This window comes from Lycium barbarum, chromosome 2 (assembly GCF_019175385.1).
Source record: "Lycium barbarum isolate Lr01 chromosome 2, ASM1917538v2, whole genome shotgun sequence".
Taxonomy (NCBI): domain Eukaryota; kingdom Viridiplantae; phylum Streptophyta; class Magnoliopsida; order Solanales; family Solanaceae; genus Lycium; species Lycium barbarum.
Window position 1 is genome coordinate 146342701 of NC_083338.1, and position 21819 is coordinate 146364519.

General features: G+C 32.6%; 2 protein-coding genes and 1 pseudogene across 2 annotated transcripts; all 3 read right to left on the reverse strand.

Moving 5' to 3' along the window:
• Positions 1-1874: 1874 nt before the first annotated feature.
• Positions 1875-3870, reverse strand: LOC132629115 (patatin-like protein 2; annotated as a pseudogene).
• Positions 3871-8385: 4515 nt separating this feature from the next.
• Positions 8386-10972, reverse strand: LOC132623407 (patatin-like protein 2). The gene is made up of 7 exons (XM_060338156.1): positions 10704-10972; positions 10417-10601; positions 10134-10320; positions 9648-9809; positions 9235-9537; positions 8950-9125; positions 8386-8686 (listed from the first exon to the last, which is right to left on the reverse strand). The coding sequence occupies exons 1-7, from the start codon at positions 10833-10835 to the stop codon at positions 8611-8613; spliced, it is 1221 nt and encodes a 406-aa protein (XP_060194139.1). The 5' UTR covers positions 10836-10972; the 3' UTR covers positions 8386-8610.
• A 7491-nt stretch (positions 10973-18463) lies between these two features.
• LOC132623415 (patatin-like protein 2) lies at positions 18464-21036 on the reverse strand. Its single transcript, XM_060338168.1, has 7 exons — positions 20752-21036; positions 20454-20638; positions 20092-20278; positions 19797-19958; positions 19335-19637; positions 19061-19236; positions 18464-18763 (listed from the first exon to the last, which is right to left on the reverse strand). Exons 1-7 carry the CDS (start codon positions 20881-20883, stop codon positions 18688-18690), a joined length of 1221 nt encoding a protein of 406 aa, XP_060194151.1. The 5' UTR covers positions 20884-21036; the 3' UTR covers positions 18464-18687.
• Between the last annotated feature and the right edge of the window lie 783 nt (positions 21037-21819).

The window sequence follows — 21819 nt, forward strand, 5'->3', positions numbered from 1 at the left end:
CAATTTAGGTAAGTCGTCAAAACAAATCGATTTTTCAAATATGGTTAATAATTCTTTCCTTAATTTAAGAGGTTTCAAGAGTCATTTTTCCTCTCCAAATGTCACTGGTTAAAAGCAGCAGTAGGAAATGGAATTTACCTAAAGGAAATGGTTTTAAGTCCAAAACAAAGTGATTACCTCCTTAAAAAAAATGAAATGATTAAAGAACCTTTCCATTTCAAGTATGAGGCTGTTAACGTTTTTGCATGATAAAAATGGCCAAAAGACGTTTTTTAAGAGACAGTTGGGCTATGGTTAAAAGAAGCACCAATCTGAATACTTTGATAAAGAATTGGACCGTTGAGACTTGGACCTAGAATAATTTTCTAGTAAGATGTTTTTTGGGCCTGGAAGCACAACTCTAAAATTGGGCTAAATTGGACGGTTTTGAGGGCTGGTTTTTTGACGGATCTTGGAACTTAGAATGCGACTTGATTTTATGGGCTTCAAGGATTTAAATGAGCTTGAATAAAAACACTTGCATTTTCTTTCATGTAATATATATATATATATATATATAAGTATAAAAATCGGAGATATACTCCATATTTTCTATATATGTATAAAACCAGTAATTACTAAACCCATTTCGTTAGGACTAGAATATATAGTAGCGACTCTACTCGGGAGAAATCTCGGGTGTGTCCTAGTCCGGAAACGAAGTGAGTTGAACACTTGCGTGGATTTTTGAAACCCCCCCCCCCCCCCCCCCCCCCCCCCCAAAGGGGGAATTTTTGCCAAATTTTTCTTGGAACTATGATTATGATATGAAAAAGAATGACCCTTTTTGCGGAAAAATCAAAACACTCTTTTGGCAAATAAATACATTAATCACACATTGAAGCTCATAGGTCAACCGTATTCTACGAATCTTTAATGCTAGGGTGCGTAAAACCTTCCTTAGGGGATCATCAGAACCCTTACCTCGAACTCTGGTCCAAAAGATTTTTACTTATTTTTTGAAAAAACCTTTAAACCCAGTTTTCCTAGTTTTCCATAATAAATTAGAGCACCAACAACCTCGGATTACTTTTATGCCTTACCCGCGTAAAAGCGAACCGTAACAGATGACGACTCTGCTGGGGAACTTTCTAGTATCTAACCATAAGGGTTCCAATATAATGCGATCTTAACTGTATTTATTTGCTTATGTGTTTAAATTTCCGCAATTTTTTGAACTATCATTCATATCATATCATCAATTCCGCCACTCCTGGCAACAAGTATGGTTTCAAAGGGGACACGCGGGCTCACGGTCTAGCCTTCACTAAAAATCCCGAAACACCCTTTCTTTGGAACACGTTGAACGTTAAGTTGGTGTGCGGTCACCCAACGGCCGACAGCGGTTCACCCCGAGTAGTTCGCTCGGGTCCAAGGTCAATTTGAAAAAACTCACTCTTGCATAAGCCTAAGATAGAGCTAAGCCAAATCCAAATGAGAAGTAGACTGGGTGATTTAGATATTTTAGACGTATCCAAACCCGATAAGGAGACTATCCCATGTCAAGTACGATCTATGACCCGAAAAACACCGCATATCATATTATGTGCTATTTGGAAACGTTAAATGGGGCTATGAATGAAACTATTGTCTAGTGGGGGGGGGGGGGGTGAATTAACATCGGGTTTTGTTTTGTAGATGTCAATCAACTTGAGCTTTAATATGGTCTTGACTACACCCGAGTTGCTGCAGATTTGGTGGGGCCAAATGTCCCCGGAGGAGAAAAGAGGAATCTCATGTCATCTAGGAAATTTGACATCCATTATGACGCTGACCGGTTTGGTTTCTTGAAAATGTTTTACAAAAAATATTTACCCGCATAAACTAGAATATAGTCAAAATAGTATTTGACATACTGGATTGTTAGCTGCAACACCACCATCAACAAGATTGAACTCATGAAAGTTGTCATCTTTGTCTTGATGCTGGAAATAATGTGCAGGAATATATCTGAAAGCCTAGCATCCATTAATGACTTTTCTCTAGCCTGTTAAACGGGTTAAACACGCCAACTTAATAAACAGGTTAAGTCATAACCTGATCAATATTTGTTTGAGCTAAGATGAGAGCGCCAATTTGGATAAATATAGGGATCATCACCCAACTCGACCAATTCAAAGTCATTTTTCATTCGTTCTTTTGTTCTTCTATAATTTATTTTATTATTAAATTAAACTACTAATAGCTTTTTCATTCTTTTATCATGATTATATCAAACAAATCAATCACAAAAGGACTATTTTTCTAAGTTTTGATTACTTCCTTTTTGGAATCTATTTGGGCAATAGGCCACCTAAATTGGCCAAACTGTTTTAGATATGCGGACTTGATACGCGCAACAACACTCTTAAATAGCTATTTTCAGGGGATAAATTTGACGTTGTAATAAAAATCCTAACTTGAACGAGTCATTATTATTATTACTGGTCTATTTTTTTTAACAAAATCATGGAAGAAGGATGCAAATTAGTGTTCTTGAAGGATCAAAATTACAGGCAAAAATATTACAACTACTATTATTCACATAAACATAGCGCAGTAAAGGGAGAGAGAGAGAGAGAGAGAAACCTCAAAAGTCGAGAAAATAGTTGGTTGTAAATTCTTGATATCAAAAGTTGGAATAACCACATTAGTTAATGTCTCATGCAAATGAGTCTCCCTTAATTTCGCCTCTATGACTTGGTGAAGATACTTCCCATTATACTTTGGTCCTATTAGAGATTTCAATGTCTTCATTATTGATCCAAACAGTACCATCCTGTAAAAGTGTTTAATTAAGGTTTCAGTCCTAATAAGACAAATATTTTTAGTTCTTAAACAAGAATTCCAAAAAAAAAAAGGGTTAATTTTTTTGTGGGAATATCTTAGGACCATGCTCAAGATAGAAGGGCTTTATGTCTTTAGCAGCAAACAAAGGACGTTTTTCTTTGTTTGGAGTTATTAGCATGGCCGTGACAAGACCGCCTGTGCTTGTTCCTGCAATTATGTCGAAGTAATCTGCAAGTCTCGCATCCTCACCATCCAATTCCTATATTGATCCAAAGTTTAAACTTGTTAACTATAAGTTCAAAGTACTTAGCATAAAAAAGGTAATTAGCATATATATAGTTGTTCACATACATACTTAATTTCTATAAAGTGGCGGTGAAAAAGAAATTTTTACTATCAGATCAATAAAAGATACATCAGTTAATTAATCGTTTATAATAAGCGAGACTAGTAACCAAAAAAATAAGAAAACCAACCTACTAAAACATGTTCAAAAGAGAAGTGTGACGGTGTTTGACGACACATAGTGTTCAGATTGTTTCTTAATATAGAAGAGTGTCATTTTTTTTTTAACAGACTAAAAGGAGGTAGAATCACTTACATAGTGAATAAATATCCATAAAATTAATATAGATGGTAACATTGTGAACGACTCACTCCGTTTGATCAATTTATGTGAAGGTGTTTGTCTACACATAGAGTTTAAATTATTTTTAATATAGAAAGATGTCATTCTTTTTTTAACATACTAAAAAGAAAAGTGTGTTACATAATGAAATTGATTTCACCTGGAGTTGAGACTCAAGGTACTCAAGAATGGTGGCAGCAATAATTCCCCTAATGCCACCTCCATCGATGCTCAGAATTGTTATGAGTTTACCATAAGTTGGAGGCTGCACCTTGAATGAACCACCTGATGACATTATTGCCCTCTTCATTTTTCCTACTTTGTTTTAATTTGATGGATATATTTAATACTTTAGATGGAAATAATATTGATGAGTTTATGAAACAAGTATATTCCAGAACAATGCTTATACTTTTTATTGATATATCCAGCAAAAGCCGAATCATCTATTTATAGTCCTCAATACCCATCAAGTTGCTTCTTTATCCTCGATATGTTTTGGATATAACCTTTTACTTCTCAAAAAAAATCAAGAGTGATGACCACGAATATATATATATATATATATATATATCTAGAACCATTCAAAGACGACCTATAATTAAGGGCTAGAACCGAAACTTTCACGTAACAAGAATTTTTTTGAGACTCATATTAATTACTATATAATACGAATTGTTTATCAATATCACTTTATTTGCACAACACTAGCAAATTTTGATTCGTAAAACGAAAGTATAGTTATCTTGCAAGATTTAAACAGTTTTTTTTCATACTATCCTGAAGCGTTTTAGATAATTGTTTAGTATAATAAATGTAAGTAGTAATGAAAAATAAGACGAGCTGAGGGACTTGTTACAATGTCAAATTAAATCATACATCGCTAATATAAAAGTTGTAAACGTCTCTCTATTGACAAGCAAATGCCTTAGATATCGGAAGTAGCTAATAATGTGCTCCCCCATTATTATTTTTCTTTCCGCAATAATTGGGTTGAAGGGGAATTTTCCTTATTTAAGTTATTTTAATTTGAATTAGTAAACTCATTATTGTAGTTTTAAAATGTTGTTACTTTGAAGGGGCAAAAAGTCTTTAATTCTTGAGATTTATTTATCAACGAGTATATCTTGAAGCTTCAGAAATCAATTTAAAGCAGAAAAGTATATCCAAGGAAGCTTTTGGAGCTTACAAGATGGACAAGGTCCAAATGCCTAGTTTGATCAGAATGAGGAAAGCCAAAACTTCACATCCAAGTTGATCCTAACCATGTTCCATAGGGTCTCACTTTGTATAGTAACCGTCCTTTTGCCAAATAATATGCACACCTTATACAGGTCGATCCTAACCATATTTTTTGCCAGTGATCAGTCTAAGTGTATAGGGAAATGCATCATCCTTCTTTATGTAGTGGAGGCTTGGTTTATGTCGTCCTCCACAACGTGTACCTTTTTTAAGCAATATACATGTTCATTTTCCATCTCACCATTTTCCCCAAGTTCTATCTTAGATTAGAGACACATGACATGTATTAGAATTAATGGCTAAGATTTAGTTGACTAAAGCAAGATTTCAACCATAGTTTATATAATTAATAACTTATCCATTAATATATTAAAATATTTTCTCTCTCTTCCTATTTTAATATTTCATTTTTTTTTCAATTATGACTAATGGAGATATTTTTCGGAATATAGACAACTCTTTCAAAATATACTACCAATTGAATTGTCACGACCCAAATCTAACACTCAGGTCGTGACCGGGCACCCGTCAAGCTTCTACCCATAAGGCGAACCCTCTAAGCTAATCATGTGAAAATTAACGAATAAAATTAATAATACGCAAAGTCTCATAATATAAAGAAAAGTGCGGAAGCGAAATACAAATAATTAGTCTTGCCCATAAACCCCATAAAAATGTCTAAGTCATGGAACTACTAGTCTGAATATAAAAGTACGAGATGTAGCTCAGAATACTACTAAGTCAACTAAAAAAGAAAGGCCGCCATGATCCAATGGTGGCTCACCTCGACTGAACTAGACTGAACAAAGTTGGAATGAATCAAGTACCGGCTACCTGGTCACCGTTAACCACACCTGCACACATACAACATCAACAAGCGTGAGTCTAAAAGACCCAGCAAGATCATCGACACTCTCAGCTTACCCCTGGGGCAAGTCTTTGAAATCCCTGATAATGCATAGAAGCAATTACACGGTACAAGTATATTAAATATATACAAACACTGAAGCTGAAGCTGAAATCATGAAGCATAAACAAGCAAAACATGGAATACTCTAAATCTGAATCTATGCTCACGGGACATAGTACGTATTTACCTATGTCTTACCCCGTCTTCTGGAGAGGGCATTATTTACCCCCATCTTACCCGGACGAGCATTACATGAAATACACTGAATCTGAATGTATGCTTACGGGACATAGTACGTATTTGTCTATGTCTTACCCCGTCTTCCGGAGAGGGCATTATTTACCCCCATCTTACCCGGACAAGCAATAGATGCACTACACTGAATCTGAATCTATGCTCACAGGACATAGTACGTATTTGTCTATGTCTTACCCCGTCTTCCGGAGAGGGCATTATTTACCCCCATCTTACCCGGGTCACTTAAGATTCTAGCATCTATCTCTCACTGAACATCAATGGGACCTATGGAAGTGTGCCCCTCTGAAGATCCGATAAGTGGAACATACATCCAATCAATACCACTTCTAGACTTTACATTTATATAAATAGTATCTATTTAAGCGAATTTACGCTAAAGGACTCATACGGTCATTACTTTAGAAACTTGAAAATTATCCAATTTAGATCATGCTTGCCCACTCACACGAACTAAACGGTTTAAATGCATACATAAAACACAAACCATATGCTTTTTATGAAAAACAAGCAAACTAAGAGTTTAAGCCTCACTTGCCTTATAACCGTAACGCAACCTCTCTTGAAATGCCAAATTCTCTTCAAACAATCTCCAATAGCCTCAATCTATCCAATAACATAAATAAATGGTCCAAATTAGTCTAGGGAAACTAATCCTTTAATTTTAGGTTAGAACTAAATCTCAACATTCCATACCTTGATATCATAATTCTTTTAAAAAGTGAAAATTGTGTCTCAATACTAATTTGTCTCAAATTATAACACCTTTCTGTTAAGATTCAACTTTACCGAAACAATAATCAAAATGGACAATGATGTTGCTACTGCGTACAAAAGTTTCGGAGGTACTACAGTTAAACATTACCGAACTATTTTCTTCTTTTACAGGATATAGTTGTAGTCTACCTAAATTGACTCATTGCTCATGAAAAGAATAAATTTTGATTGAGATCCATACCTGGAATTAAAGAAACCAGTAGAAACTATGACGGTTTGCTCCACTTTGCACGACTACAGTGCTTTCCTCTAAGTCATTGAAATATGAGTTACAGATAACTAAGGCTAGGGTGAATATTATAAAACGGATGGGCCCATTACTAGTGAATTCTCATGTTATTCACTCAAAGGCATCTATGGCCCATTTGTCACTCTCTTGAATAAATCCCAAAAGCCCACATTTAGTACCATAGAGGAACAAAATAAAGACGGCCCACTAGAACAAAATAAAGACGGCCCACAATTCATGATAAGGAAACGAAAAGAAAAGCAATTACACCACCAAAAAAAAAAAAAAAGGGAAAAAGAAAGGGATGGATCTGAATTTAGTCAAAGCATCTGAAGTACATCAGAAGTCAACCTCATGACTTTCCTTAAAAATTTATACTATAGTAGTTCAGTAGTATAATAGCCAATAGGAAAGTATAATAAGTAAAGAGAATTTGAAAGAGTAGTCCGCCATATCATTTGAATATATAGAAAGAAGTCATAGTCAAAACAAGCAAGAAATATTAAACAGTATTGTTTATTATACTTATTGCACGGTTGAGGCTTAATTTGTTAATTTAAAAAATCAAAATGGCTCGAAATTTGATCCATAGTGATAAGTGCGAGGTTTTCTTGTTGACTTGAGAAATCATCGGTCAATAATCAAGAATGTTCTTCAATACTGCAACATTAATTTTGTGTATCCTTTAACTTGAAGCAATATTTAAAATTTATAAGATATGATCACGATGGATATGATTCACGTCTCCACAATACTGTAACTGCTTATTCAAAAAGTTGATTTTTCTTAAGTATTTAAATTAATATATTTGGCGTTGAATTCTGGTACTTGTGTGCCACAAGTAGAATAATTAGTGGATATGTGTATTATTTGGAGCGAAAATATTGAAGGCCAAAATATTTCATAATCTCCTTCGTTAAAATAATTATAGTATTGAGCAAAGAGAACAAAATCGAAATACTTTTTACTACTATATATAGTTGTTGAGTTCTCTTGATACGAAGAAAAAGCTCAGTGAAATGGCAAAGAATTCAAAAATTACTTTAGATAACAAGTTCAAATTCATATGTAATATTTTATTTATTTTTAAAATCTCCTTGTATAAATTCCTAACTTTCCCACTGCCTCTATAGATGCTAAGAACGATGATAAGTCTCCATAAGTTGGAGATTGGTTTGAGATAATATTCCCTCCATATGTGTTTAATCTACTAAAATTGATATGCTAGTTAAAATAGAGCCTCAGAAAGTTGATTTTTTTTTAATCAAGCTAATATTTGTATATTAAGTGGGAATTTAGCATAAAACTACCCTTTAATATGGTAGAAGATACATATTTAGGAATAACTAGTTTGGTAACTGGTAATCAAACCCATACTATTGTAATTGAAGTGGTGACATACGTCTCCCATTGTATGCTAGCTTTAAGAAAAAGTTAAATTTTGTTTTTACTACTTTAAGTAATCTATTGGAAACTCAACTGGGACACCATAGCATATGGTTTAAAAATGCTGCTGATTGTTCCAAAATAGTTTTAAGACTTTGGCCAGACAATAGAGAATATTAATAAGAAAGACGAATTTTGTACAAAGTACAGACAATATATACCTATCTACAGAGCATTTCTTACATAGAGGTCATGAATATGAATGATGATGAATACACTTCTATACTAGTACTATATAGTCTATATACAAAGTAATAAATCGAATTTTACGAAGTTAGTCCCCTATGCCTAATATTCCCCAAAATATAGGAACTTTTATTTTGAGACTTTTTTGATAAGTGGCGATCTTGACTCACGAAGTCTTCTTTCGTTGACCAATAATGTTGCAAACCTGTCACCAAAAAATATTTTAATGCTTTAATGCATAATTTCAATTTCTTATATTTAGATACTACAACATAGTAGTAAGACACAAAAATATATTATGCTATTAATGAATACATGGTTAAAATCGATGCTTAATATATTAATTTAGTCACAAAGAACAAAGGGCCTTTTCTAACACATTTTTTTGTTGTCCAATAATAGCGTAATTTTGTTTTCAAATATTTGACATACTTCCCATTTTATTTTCTCAAAGTTGTGTTAATATACCTCTTAAGGGCTTCCTCATTAGTGCCTCCTTTAGGAATTGGTTCTGTCAAACCTGTTTCCAAATTTACCCTTGAAAGTGGCTTCTTCAATAAATTTTCTCCTATTTCTACTAGCCTCTCCAAATTTTCCTTTGTAGCCACATCCACTGAAGCTTCTGTCCCACTCAATTCATCCTCCTGTTATTAATTTCAACGATTAAAAAATTTATTAATCAACCATTACCTATTAAAATCCTTCCAAAAAGAAAAGAAGGATAATAATAAGACACAAGAAAATGATACGTACTTGAATTCGAAGGTAACTATTTTCACTATGAAAAGCTTGAAAAACAACAGAATTATGGTAATCAACCATATCAGCACTTGATTGAGTGAATACTTCGACCAGTGGTGTGGAACCTTTGTGAAATAACCAATCGACAATACCCCATTTGGCTGCCATGGATGAATTATATTTTTGTTCACATTTTGCAGCTCCTGTTCCTATTGATATTACAAGGAAACGCCCATAATCCAGGGGGTTTATTGGGAAGAAATCTAGGTTGTCCTTTAAAATTTCTTTGCTTACTTCCGATATTGCAACCAAACACTGAAAAACAACATGCCAACATATTTTTAAAAATATTAAAATATTATAATTAAAAACTTACATTAAAAGTATATACAAGTTATTTTTTTTGTATTCATAAATTGTAGTACCGGATTATTTGCAGCAACACCGCCATCAATGAGATGGTGTTCTCTAACGTTGCCTTTGCTATCTTCAACTTTGAAAGAATGAGCAGGAAGATAAGTAGGAGCTGCTGAGGTACTAATACAAACATCGGACATCTTTGCATCATAACATGCAGATTGTTTCGTCTGCAACCAAATAATCAAGTTCCCATTTGGTTAAGAACTAAATCACTACTAAAAAAACAGAATTAGCGACATGCAAATTTTGTAGCTAAACAACAAAATCGGCTGCTAATCCTATTTATAGTGATGGATTAGTAACGGATTATTATTAAATTCTGTTAGCTATCAGCAATCTAGCGACAGATCGACGATGAAATCTGTAGCTAATTCCTAAAATTGTAGTGAATATTGGAGTAGCACTTTAAAGGAAACACGTATACACGTTTGCGTCAAACTAATTAATATGATTAAGTACTGATCAATTAAGATGGACTTAGGAAGATGTACCTCATAAGTGGAGAAAATGGTAGGTTGCAACTTCTTGATATCAAATGTAGGAATAACAACGTTAGTGATAGTGTTACTAAGGCGAGTATCTTTCAATTTTTCCCTGATGACGTCATGCAGGTACTTGCCATCGTATTTTGGTCCTATTAGAGTTTGCACTATATTCCCAATTGGAGCAAATAAACCACTGCATGTTTGTGAGTTCAACAAATTAAAATTGTAGTTTAGCAGCCTTAGTACAAATAAAAGGAAACACTAGAGAATAAATTATGCAAATGTATACCACTTGTTTTGTGGAAAAATATTTGGACAGTGCTCTAAGTAGAATGGAGTAATATCTCTGGCAGCATAAAGTGGACGATTATTTTCGTCGGGAGCCGTTAGCATGGCCGTTACAAGGCCACCGGTGCTCGTTCCAGCAATCACGTCAAAGTAATCTGCAAGTCTTGCATCTTTTCCATCCAACTCCTGCAAATTTAATACTATCAGTTTTATTTGTCGTGCGTACAAAAATTAGGATAAAAGAGGAGCATCCGCATCATTATATATAATATATAAAAGAAAATTGACCTGAAGTTGGGATTCAAGAAAACTTAGGATAGTAGCTGGAATAATTCCTCGAATGCCACCTCCATCAATACTAAGAACAGTGATCAAATCTCCGTAAGTTGGAGGTTGGATTTGAGATGCTTTTCTCTCCATTTCTGATGATTTAATCTTCTAAACTGATATTCTAATCAAAAGAAGGTAACAAATCTGATTCTAGATGAATAATATAAGAGCTAAAAATCTTGTCGACAAAGCTGTTGAACTTATGAATTGTGTGTACTATGAGAATATTATAGAACTAGTTTATGATATCATATGCAGTGTATAAGGAAGCATATTTATAGGCCTCGCTCTCGAGAAACTTAGTAACTTAATGGGTCAAAGATTGACTTATTAAATCAAGAAAGTTTCAATGAAAAGTTATGGAAAATTCTCGGAAACATGTAGCAGTAAGGACAGAGTATCATGAAGTGAAAATTAAACACGCTTTATATAGGTTTTATTCAATTAAACTGGACTCAGAACAACATACTAAAAAAAAAACATTTGAATTTTCTTCCATTGAAAAGTACTTCTTGTACTCGTAAAGCTTGTGCGGTTATGGTATGGACCACATCTATGTACTATGGAACACTTCCGAAGATATTTTCTTTTCTAATTTATTCCTAATTTAAATTTATCGTAAATGACCCATTAAGGAGAAGCGCTCTTTGCTAGAAATTTCTCTACTTCCCAAGGCTTGAGCCCGAGATATCTAACTAATAGTAGATGGATCTTATTCATCTATTTGACCACATTCCTTGAGGTAAACTTGTAACGCTAGTTATATCTTATTCTTAGTCTTCTTTATTTTAAGTGCAATATTATTTCTTGTTGTGAAAGAAATGAGTATAAATTGAGAGAAATAGTCAAAGTAAAACATTTCTTCCTGCATGCTACGAGTAATACTAGTCTCTTGTACTCCTTATATTATTGGAGCTGAATTTTTCAAGCTTCTTTAATTGGTTAAGTCGGAAGTTTGGCATAAGTTTACTATTCAAGGTCGAAAGAGATTTTCCTAAGAGAAATACACGAAACAGCGTTATATTGACATATTATATTGAATAATATTAATACAAACACGATAAGTTTCCAAGTAGAAGCGTAAAATAGGTTTTTAATGTACCTCTTAAATTTCCTGATATCTTGAATCACATGCATCAGAACTTTTGCTATCTCAATTTCTTTTTTTATCGTAGTTAAACTATATAAAATAGTAACAGGATTTGTTACGAGCACCAAATGTTTATTCCCAATATTTTCTTCTGTAACACTGCAGAATATACATTACAATTATGACTTGGGCATATTTTCATTTGTTATATATTTTTAATATAGCATTTTGTCGCTGATTCCAGTAATTGAAACATAATCACTGTTAATCTTATGACGCAATCTATTTAAGTATATTTGCACAAGACAAAAGTTTAATTTGCATGTCCCACACGCATTTCTCAGTAAGGGTGTGATTAGTTTGTGTGATTAGTACGAAGGAAAATATTTTTTTTAAAATATTCTTAAATAATTATTTATTTATTTTCTTGTGTTTGTAATGTAATTAGCAGAACATATTCTTTGTGAAGTAAGGAGAACATGTTATCTCAATAAACACATCGAAAATAGAGAAAACCAAAGTTCTTTAGCTATTATTGAGCCTTTGACCAAAATAAGCTATTTTTTAAATCAATTTATCAAAGTAATACGTTTTTTATTTTTTTTACGAAACTAGCATAAACGTATTCCTGAGTAACGTATTAGGCATTATTTTATTCAAAAATTCTAACGGAAAAAATTAGGTCGGGTTAACGGTGTTAAAAGCTAATTCGTGACTGTTAGTAACGTATCATTCCTAATACGTTACTGTCAGTAACGACTTTAGAGAATCCAAATACGAACAATCCTTTTATGTAATTTGACATTGACTGATGTTAAAGCCGTAACTAGGAGTTACGATTTTAGCATAAAACGTAACTGACAGTTACGTTTCTACTCAAACTAGGCATGCGCAAATCTTGCCGAGAATCCTGCAAATTGGGAATCTTTCTGATTGATTTGACTATAAAACGTGATTAATAGTTACGTTTTAATTGTAAAACGTGACACACAATAACGACACACTGCTAAAGTCCCTCTTCCTCATACTTTTTGAACAAACCACATATCATTATAAAATATAGTGTATGAAACGAATGTTCAAACACATTCGAACAATTTTCATCAAAGCTTCTACTTGTGTGGCCTATTGTCGGAACATCATTAAAAAACTCAACAGGTATAAGTTAATTAAGTCAAATATTTCGTAATATGTTAAAATAATACTATAGTTTTAATTTATTTTTCTGTTATATTAATAATAATAAGTGTCTTATTTTCGTGTGTAGGAGTAAAGATGGCCAATTTGAACATAATGTGATGGTTGCTTTGTATTGGGGTGGCGAAATAATTACTGAAATGAACAGATTCAGGTACACTGAAGGTGCCAAAATGATTGTCAGCATGTTTATTTCAACGAACTATGCTGAATTGGTTGAACTATTGCATGAGAAGATAGGGACAAATAGTGAAAATATTCAAATTGATATTTCTGGAAAATATCCATGCTCATTTCAAGGTAACAATACAAGGTTCATTGAGTTTAAAATTGAGAATGACCAGTCCTTGCTACAATTTTTCTCCATACGGCAAAAATTTGCGGATAAGATCGATATAAATATTTTGGAGATTTATGTAAAGACCAAACCAGCAAATCAAAATAATATATTTCAAATGAGTGGTCAGCATGGTTATCACATGAATTTGTTGGCTCAAAATTATGGATTTGCTATGGCTAGTCAGCCTCATCTCGGAATTGAACAAGTTTTTTTTTATAAATACAGTTAATACTTTTATTAATATTTTTAGGTATACCTGTAGTAGTGGTAGAAATCCCGCTATCTCATGTTGCTTAGCCTGTGAGGCCTTACAAAGATAGTGATACTTAAATACACTAAGTTTTTTTCAAACAAAACTTACTTCGGGCACCTTTTCAACCCCTAAAATGACGATCCGAACGTCTACGTATCCTTGATGTATTGGGCCTACATTATTGTACGCAGAAAAAAATATCAGGTTCTATATAAAATATTGACGTTTCGGAGTCTTGATCCACGACTAATCGTTGGTCAAAGTATGGAAAAAACACTAAGTTTTTTCAAACAAAACTTACTTCGGGCACCTTCTCAACCCCTAAAATGACGATCCGAACGTCTACGTATCCTTGATGTATTGGGCCTACATTATTGTACGCAGAAAAAATATCAGGTTCTACATAAAATATTGACGTTTCGGAGTCTTGACCCACGGCTAATCGTTGGTCAAAGTATGAAAAAAACACTAAGTTTTTTCAAACAAAACTTACTTCGGGCACCTTTTCAGCCCCTAAAATGACGATCTGAACGTCTACGTATCCTTGATGTATTGGGCCTACATTATTGTACGCAGAAAAAAATATCAGGTTCTATATAAAATATTGACGTTTCGGAGTCATGACACACGACTAATCGTTGGTCAAAGTATGGAAAAAAACACTAAGTGTTGCAAAAAATAAAGTTTGGCCAATTTTTTTTGCTTTTTGGTACTGTTTCTATAACGCAGTATTTTATTGCGCTAAAGGTAGTTTTGTAACATTTTTTTTTGTTGGAAGAGCGAAACTAGAAGCCTGGACACGGGTTTCGCCAAACTCAATAATTTTTGCACAAATAATATATTTGTGTTAAGAAATTTATTAAATATGTATAAATAATAAGTTTAGAACATAAGTATTAAATCTGAAATCGTCGTTCTAAAATCTAAAAACATAAAGTTGAACTCTTGGCTCTGACTCTGCCATCTAATCACGTGGGTAACAATATCCAATTTTTTTTCTTTCTATGTGAATAAAATAATCACATAACTTGCACACTAAATTGTGTAAGAAAATGTTGTCAGCATGGAAATGACATTGACATAACAGATAACAACTATTAAAGGTAAGTGTACAATTTTATTGTGTGTCACGTTTTACAAATAAAACGTAACTACAGATAACGTTTTATAGTCAAATCAGTCAGAAGAATTGTAAGTGTACAATCTTATTGTGTGTCACGTTTTACAAATAAAACGTAACTACAGATAACGTTTTATAGTCAAATCAGTCAGAAGGATTCCCAATTTACAGGCACTACAAGAAATTAGGCTTACGACGACATTTTATAAATGTCATATTAAGTGCCATAAGTGTCGCAAAATCACTTAGCGACATTTATTTTACATTTAGTAAGTGCCATGGGGTCCGGGAATTTTCCGACATTTATATTAATGTCGGTACATAATTTACGACATTTATTTACAACTTTTTAAAAACGTCACAACAAAATTTCCAACATTTAGATTAATGTCGGCAAAATAATTAGCGACATTTATTTGCAACTTTTATTAAATGTCACCGATTTTGAAATTAATTTAATTGCGACATATAACGAAATGTCATCAAATCATACCATCCTTACTACGCATACATAGAAATGTCGGAAAATCATCTCTAGTCAATAGCATCATTTTTCTTTTTTATATACTGAAAAAATCTAATTTAATGCCACGATGAATCATATAATTCCAGTACACAAGTTATACACTACAATAGAACTTTGAATTAAACAAAAGAGTCACTTCGACAAACTTTTGAAAAATCTCGTGAACACCATTAAATATATGGTTCCCGAAGAATACAAAATTTTCTCCTAAGCTGAGAATGCTATAAATAAAATCTAATATTGACTAGTGACCACAAAATTATTGGGGGGAAGATTTAGTCTTTGGGGATTTTTTAATTTTTTGGGGGGAAAGTCTGGGTCCAAATGAAAAAGAGTATTAAAGTACATAGAACCAAAATAAAAAAAAATACTGCTCCTATTTCTATAACTACTATAATTTCATAAGCTTTTTTTTATTAGTAGTAGCAAATAGTATTCCTTGCAAAATCAATTACTTTAATAAGAGCTTAAATAAAGTTCAAATGCATATAAATAAAATAAATATGACACGAATTGTCCCGTAGTAAAATCGATTGTCGTCGATGCCTTTTTCTCGGTTCTTTCCTCCATTACAAGAGTTCGAACAAGAAAAAAATAAGAGTGCCCTACGAAGAATGTTGTAAAAATTCATAATAGAATCTGGCCATAACAATAATGAAAAGATCAATAATGGATAAAAAAGCCAAGTCATATTCTGAAAATAATTAATATTCTTTAAATATTATCCGCAATGACACCTATTCTAATACTACTAGTTAAATACTTTTTAAAAAGTCATATGTGCGATAGTTTTCTTTAATTGGTAGAAATATTCAATAGCTCTATTGTTATAATTGTATAATTTAATTTTAACTAATTTACACAAATAATTTAGTCACGTGTGGGACTACACTGGATGTGTTGTTGTTGTTTGTAATTTAGCCATATTTTTAGTTCCAAACTCATTCGTTATATATATATATATATATATATATATATATATATATATATATATATATATATATATATATATATATATATAATTACTACTTTATGCATCCACTAATTCTTTCCCTAGAATTAAATATAAAGAGTGATGACATAATTTAAAAAGATTTAGATTTCCAACATTAGGTGTAAAAGTCAGTAATTAGCGACTAATAATATGACATTTGAAATAAATGTCATAATATTTTCGACATTTGTATCAAATGTCGTTATTTTAACGACATTTTACGCCAAAAATCGTTGTTTAGCTATATTTTATGCCAAATGTCATTATTTTAGTGACATTTTTCGTCAAATGTCACTATATTTACGACATTTTACATCACATGTCATTATTTTTATGACATTTTTTCATAAATGTCGAGAAATTCCTTTTTCCCCGACATTTATTTCAAATGTCACTAAATAAATGTCGTCGTATCTTTACTTTCTTGTAGTGAGGATTCTCTGCAAGAGAATGCGCGTGCCTAGTTTCAGAAGAAACGTTACTGTCAGTTACGTTTTATGCTGAAGTCGTAATTGCGGGTTACGACTTTAGGATCAATCAATGTCAGATTTCATAGAAAGATTGTTTGTACCTAGAATTTCTAAATTCGTTACTGTCAGTAACGTATTAGCCATAATACGTTATTGTCAGTAACGAATTATATTTTAACGCTGTTAACCGGTGACTTTTTTGTCCGTTGGAATTTTTGAATAAAATAATACCTAATTCGTTACTCAGGAATACGTTTATGCTAGTTCAGTTAACTTTCAAAAAAACGTATTATTTTGGAAAATTGGCTCAAATAATAGCTTACTTTGGTAAAAAATTCACTATTATTTTACCTTGGAATGGGGTGACGTTTTGAAGCTTTATTTATCTACAACAGAGGAAGTGAAACAAGTCATTATTAGTTGTAGTACTGGTTCAAAACTTCTATCCCCTTTTGTTGCGACTAGCTAGAGTTAGCACAAAAATGAGTTTCTGTCACTACATTTCACCGGGACGAATTCAAAATTTAATTTTATGAAATATGAATCACAATTTTGTTTCTTTATTGGGTTCAGATTTGTTATAATTTATACATATTAAGTAAATTTCTTAACATAAATATATAATTTGATCAAAACCATTAAGTTTCAGTAAACTCATAACTTCAACGGTAGATCTAGTTCTAATGTTGGCTGACTTTTCCCGTTTCTATAATGACTTTAGCTGCCGCTAGAAGTCTAATTTCTAGTAGTGAGCTAATTATTTAAATTTTACAATAATAAACGTTTCAATGTTGAGTTTCGAAAATGTAGGGAGGAAAAAACAAAAAACACGTCACATGTACATTTTACCTGAAAGTTTTATACCCATTACGAAAACGTGATTTTAACATGAGTTTTTTATACGGTAAAAATCGGATATATGTTAAACCGGTAAGACAGGAGACCGAGGGAAGAAAGGGACAAGTACGTGCACGAAGACTTTCTTTCTGGACCGGAGGAGTGCTTGAGCCGAAGAAAAGGAAGGGCATCATTTTTCCGGGTTCTCCATAGCCGTTTGGTCGTGGCGGTTGGTCCGTTTGATCGTGGCCGTTAGTCCGTTTGATCGTGGCCGTTGGACCGTTTGATCTTGGCCGTTGGTCCGGGTGATCCGTTACACAATTGTCACGCGTCAATACCGTTCTGCCACATTGTACTGCCAATCATACGGGTGTCAGACCGTACGACCAACCTTATCCATTTTAGGGTTTTTCTTTACTCTTTAGGGCCTTATGTTGTATGAAGCCCATGAGGCAAAATTATAAATAGGGGTCATTATCTTACTTTTGGGGGTTGACTTCTTGAACTCTATAACATTTGTAATAGCAAATATATACGAATTCTCTCTCTCTCAATATCAGATTTTGGTTCGAATTTATTGTGTTCATCTTTAGATTTGTGTAATCAAAACAATATTCAACATATTAGCATATACGTTAGCACAGACCATCAACTACCATCTAGTTTATTCATAGTTAATTACATTCCATTTTCTCTCAATCAAAAAATAGATTAAAGTTTTACCATATACCCTATATGTCATTCATAAATTTAATTGATTATCCAAATTTGGGGTAAACAATTTTTAATTACTGAACTTTTAGCAGACAATAAAGAATGTTGCGAGTAAGACTTTATTTTTATACAAAGAATTACGTAGATACTATTAAAGAACGGATAATTTATATAAATCACATATGTGTATATATGAATGATGATGAATACATTTTACACTAGTACTAGTACAACAAATAAATAAATCGAATTTCATAAAGTACTTCCCTATACCTAATATTCCTCCTAAAATAAGAAATTTCGTCGGGAATATAGCTAGGAAATTTACACTGATAATATATATTACATTTACTTAAACTTAATTTGTCTATGTAGGAATTAGGATCTTCTTGATGACTGCATTACTTCGAGACTTTCGTGACAAGTGGCGACCTTGACTCACGAAGTCTTCTTTCATTGACCAATATTGTTGCAAACCTGTCACAAATTAAACGAAACATTTTAATGAGTTAACTTATGACATAAACATAACAATGTCTAACTTCTAACAACTTAGACAATATGACAGTAAGACTAGCTAAAATACATTGATAATACAAAAAAAAATTAAACTTTTAATGTATATATGGTTCTATCGTCTTTAATATATCAACATAGTCACAAAAGAACAAGGGAGGACTTTTCTAACACCATTTTGTCTAAAAAGTTTCACATACATTTAACTTTTTTCTCAAAGAGCCAACGTAATATCAAATTAAAATTCTGATGATATACCTTTTAAGGGCTTCCTCGTTATTTCCTCCTTTAGGAATTGGTTCTGTCAAACCTGTTTCCAAATTTACCCTTGAAAGTGGCTTCTTCAATAAATTTGTCCCTATTTCCACTAGCCTCTTCAAATTTTCCTTTGTAGCTACATCCACTGAAGCTTCTGTTCCACTCAATCCATCATCCTGTTAATTAGTTTCAATAAAGAAAATGTTTTATTAATCAACCACTACCCATCAAAAAAAAAAAAAAAAAAGACGACAAGACAAAAAAAAATACGTACTTGAATTCGAAGGTAACTATTTTCACAGTGAAGAGCTTGAAAAACAACAGAATTATGATAATCCACCATATCAGCACTTGACTGTGTGAATACTTCGACTAATGGTGTGGAACCTTTGTGAAATAACCAATCAACAATACCCCATTTGCCTGCCATGGATGAATTATATTTTTGTTCACATTTTGCAGATCCTGTCCCTATTGATATTACAAGGAAACGCCCATAATCCATGGGTTTTATAGGGAAGAAATCTGGATTGTCCTTTAAAATTTCTTTGCTCACTTCTGATAGTGCAACCAAACCCTGAAAAATACATATGCCAATATATTTTTAGTGTTTTCTCAAAATTAGTAACGTCATGACTCATGACACGTAACTTGCTAAACATATGTCAAATTAAAATAAACTGATATAGTTTTTTTTTTTTAAATATCAATATATATGTATAAGTTAAATTCTTACAGGATTATTTGCAGCAACGCCACCATCAATGAGATGATGTTCTCTAACATTGCCTTTGCCATCTTCAACTTTGAAATAATGAGCAGGAAGATAAGTTGGAGCTGCTGAAGTACTGATACAAACATCGGACATCTTTGCATCATAACATGCAGATCGTTTCGTCTGTATCCAAAAATCGAGATTACATGCCATTTGGTAATAAAACTTGAAAATAAAATTACGAAGTACACGTTAACTAATGAAAGTGTAAAAGAATTTTTTACTGTTAGTATATATAAATTGAATTTATGTATACCTCATAAGTGGAGAAAATGGTAGGTTGCAATTTCTTGATATCAAAAGTGGGAATGACAACGTTGGTTACAGTGTTGCTAAGACGAGTATCTTTCAGCTTCTCCTTGACAACCTCATGCAGGTACTTACCATCATATTTTGGTCCTACTAGAGCTTGCAGCATGTTTCCAATAGAAGCAAACCAACCACTGCATGTTTGTGAATTCAGCAATTTAAATTGTATAATTTGGTTTATGTTTGTACACGATCAATTCAATTTAACCGACTACATAAAGAGTTAATATTGTTGTAACAGTGAAGAACTTGTATATTGTTGCATATAAAACTCAAATTAAAGCGAAAATTATATAAATATGTACGTACCACTTCTTTTGGGGGAAAATCTTTGGACAGTGATCTAAGTAGAATGGAGTAATATCTTTGGCTGCATAAAGTGGACGATTATTTTCGTCGGGAGCCGTTAGCATGGCCGTCACAAGGCCACCGGTACTCGTTCCAGCAATCACGTCAAAGTAATCTGCCAGTCTTGCATCTTTTCCATCCAACTCCTGCAAATTTAATACTAGCTATTTTATTTGCCATGCATGCAAAAATTAAAGTCGTAAAAGAGGAACCGATGGATCATGATGTATAATATTTATGTGTATAAAAGAAAATTGACCTGAAGTTGGGATTCAAGAAAACTGAGAATGGTAGCCGGAATAACTCCTCGAATGCCACCTCCGTCAATGCTAAGAATAGTGATCAAATCTCCATAGGTTGGAGGTTGGATTTGAGATGTTTTTCTCTCCATTTTTTGATGACTTATTCTAATAAAATAATTCTAAAATAATCGACACTATAACCAAATAGATGGTATTGGAAACTGATTCTAAATCAATAATCTTACTATTGAAGAGCTAGAAGGCTTGGACAAAGTTGTTTAACTTGTAAAGGTATTGTAGGAGAATATTGAACTAGTTTTATGATATGCCATTGCAATGTAGAAGATAACATATTTATAGGCCTCAGTTTTAGAGACTTGGTGACTTAAACGGTCAAATTAAAGAATTGACTTATTAAATGAAGAAAGATTCAATGAAAAAATTGAATTTTTTTTTGGGAAACAAGTAACAAGGACAGAGTTTAATCAAGTCATGAAAATTAAACACGCCTGAAAAATATGTCTCTATCCAATTAAATTGGACTTCAGAGCAGCAAAAAACATTTGAAATTTTCTTGCATTGAATATTATTTTTTTCTTGCTCAGCATGCAACCGCAGCTAGAGAAAAGTAGTAATACTCGTAAAGTTTTGCGATGTAATGGAATGGACCCGGCCAAGCTATGGAACTAGTCGTGCTCGAACAGTGTAATTTTTTATTTTTTTTTACGTAATTCATCTTATTTTAAAATTACAAATTTCACTTTTGCGAAGATTTAGTGTATATAAATATGTGTGTGTTTTTCGGTGATATGATATTGTAAAATTGTGTCAGTATATATTCTAAGTTAAACTCATTTTCTTAAATTTGATTTGTCAACCATCTGAAATTTTAAATACCTTTGTTTTTATTGTTATCTTCTTTAATTTTTTAGTATAAATATTTTCTTAACGTGAGAGAAATGAGTTAAAATTGAGAGAAGTGGTCAAATATCGTCACTGGGGTTGAATTTTCAAAGCTTTAATAATTGGTTCAATGGGAAACTTGGCATAAGTTTACAATTCAACGTCGAAAAAATGCTTTCTTC

Excerpts from the sequence above, each read along its gene's own strand:
- LOC132623407 (XM_060338156.1), bottom strand. The coding sequence starts at position 10,835 with ATGGAGAGAAAAGCATCTCAAATCCAACCTCCAACTTACGGAGATTTG. Across the intron at positions 9,538-9,647 it reads GTGTTGCTGCAAATAATCCG|TGTTTGGTTGCAATATCGGA; the intron begins GTACTACAATTT and ends GTTGTTTTTCAG. Across the intron at positions 9,126-9,234 it reads ATAGTTACCTTCGAATTCAA|GAGGATGAATTGAGTGGGAC; the intron begins GTACGTATCATT and ends AATTAATAACAG.
- LOC132623415 (XM_060338168.1), bottom strand. The coding sequence starts at position 20,883 with ATGGAGAGAAAAACATCTCAAATCCAACCTCCAACCTATGGAGATTTG. Across the intron at positions 19,638-19,796 it reads GCGTTGCTGCAAATAATCCT|GGTTTGGTTGCACTATCAGA; the intron begins GTAAGAATTTAA and ends TGTATTTTTCAG. Across the intron at positions 18,764-19,060 it reads AACGAGGAAGCCCTTAAAAG|GTTTGCAACAATATTGGTCA; the intron begins GTATATCATCAG and ends AATTTGTGACAG.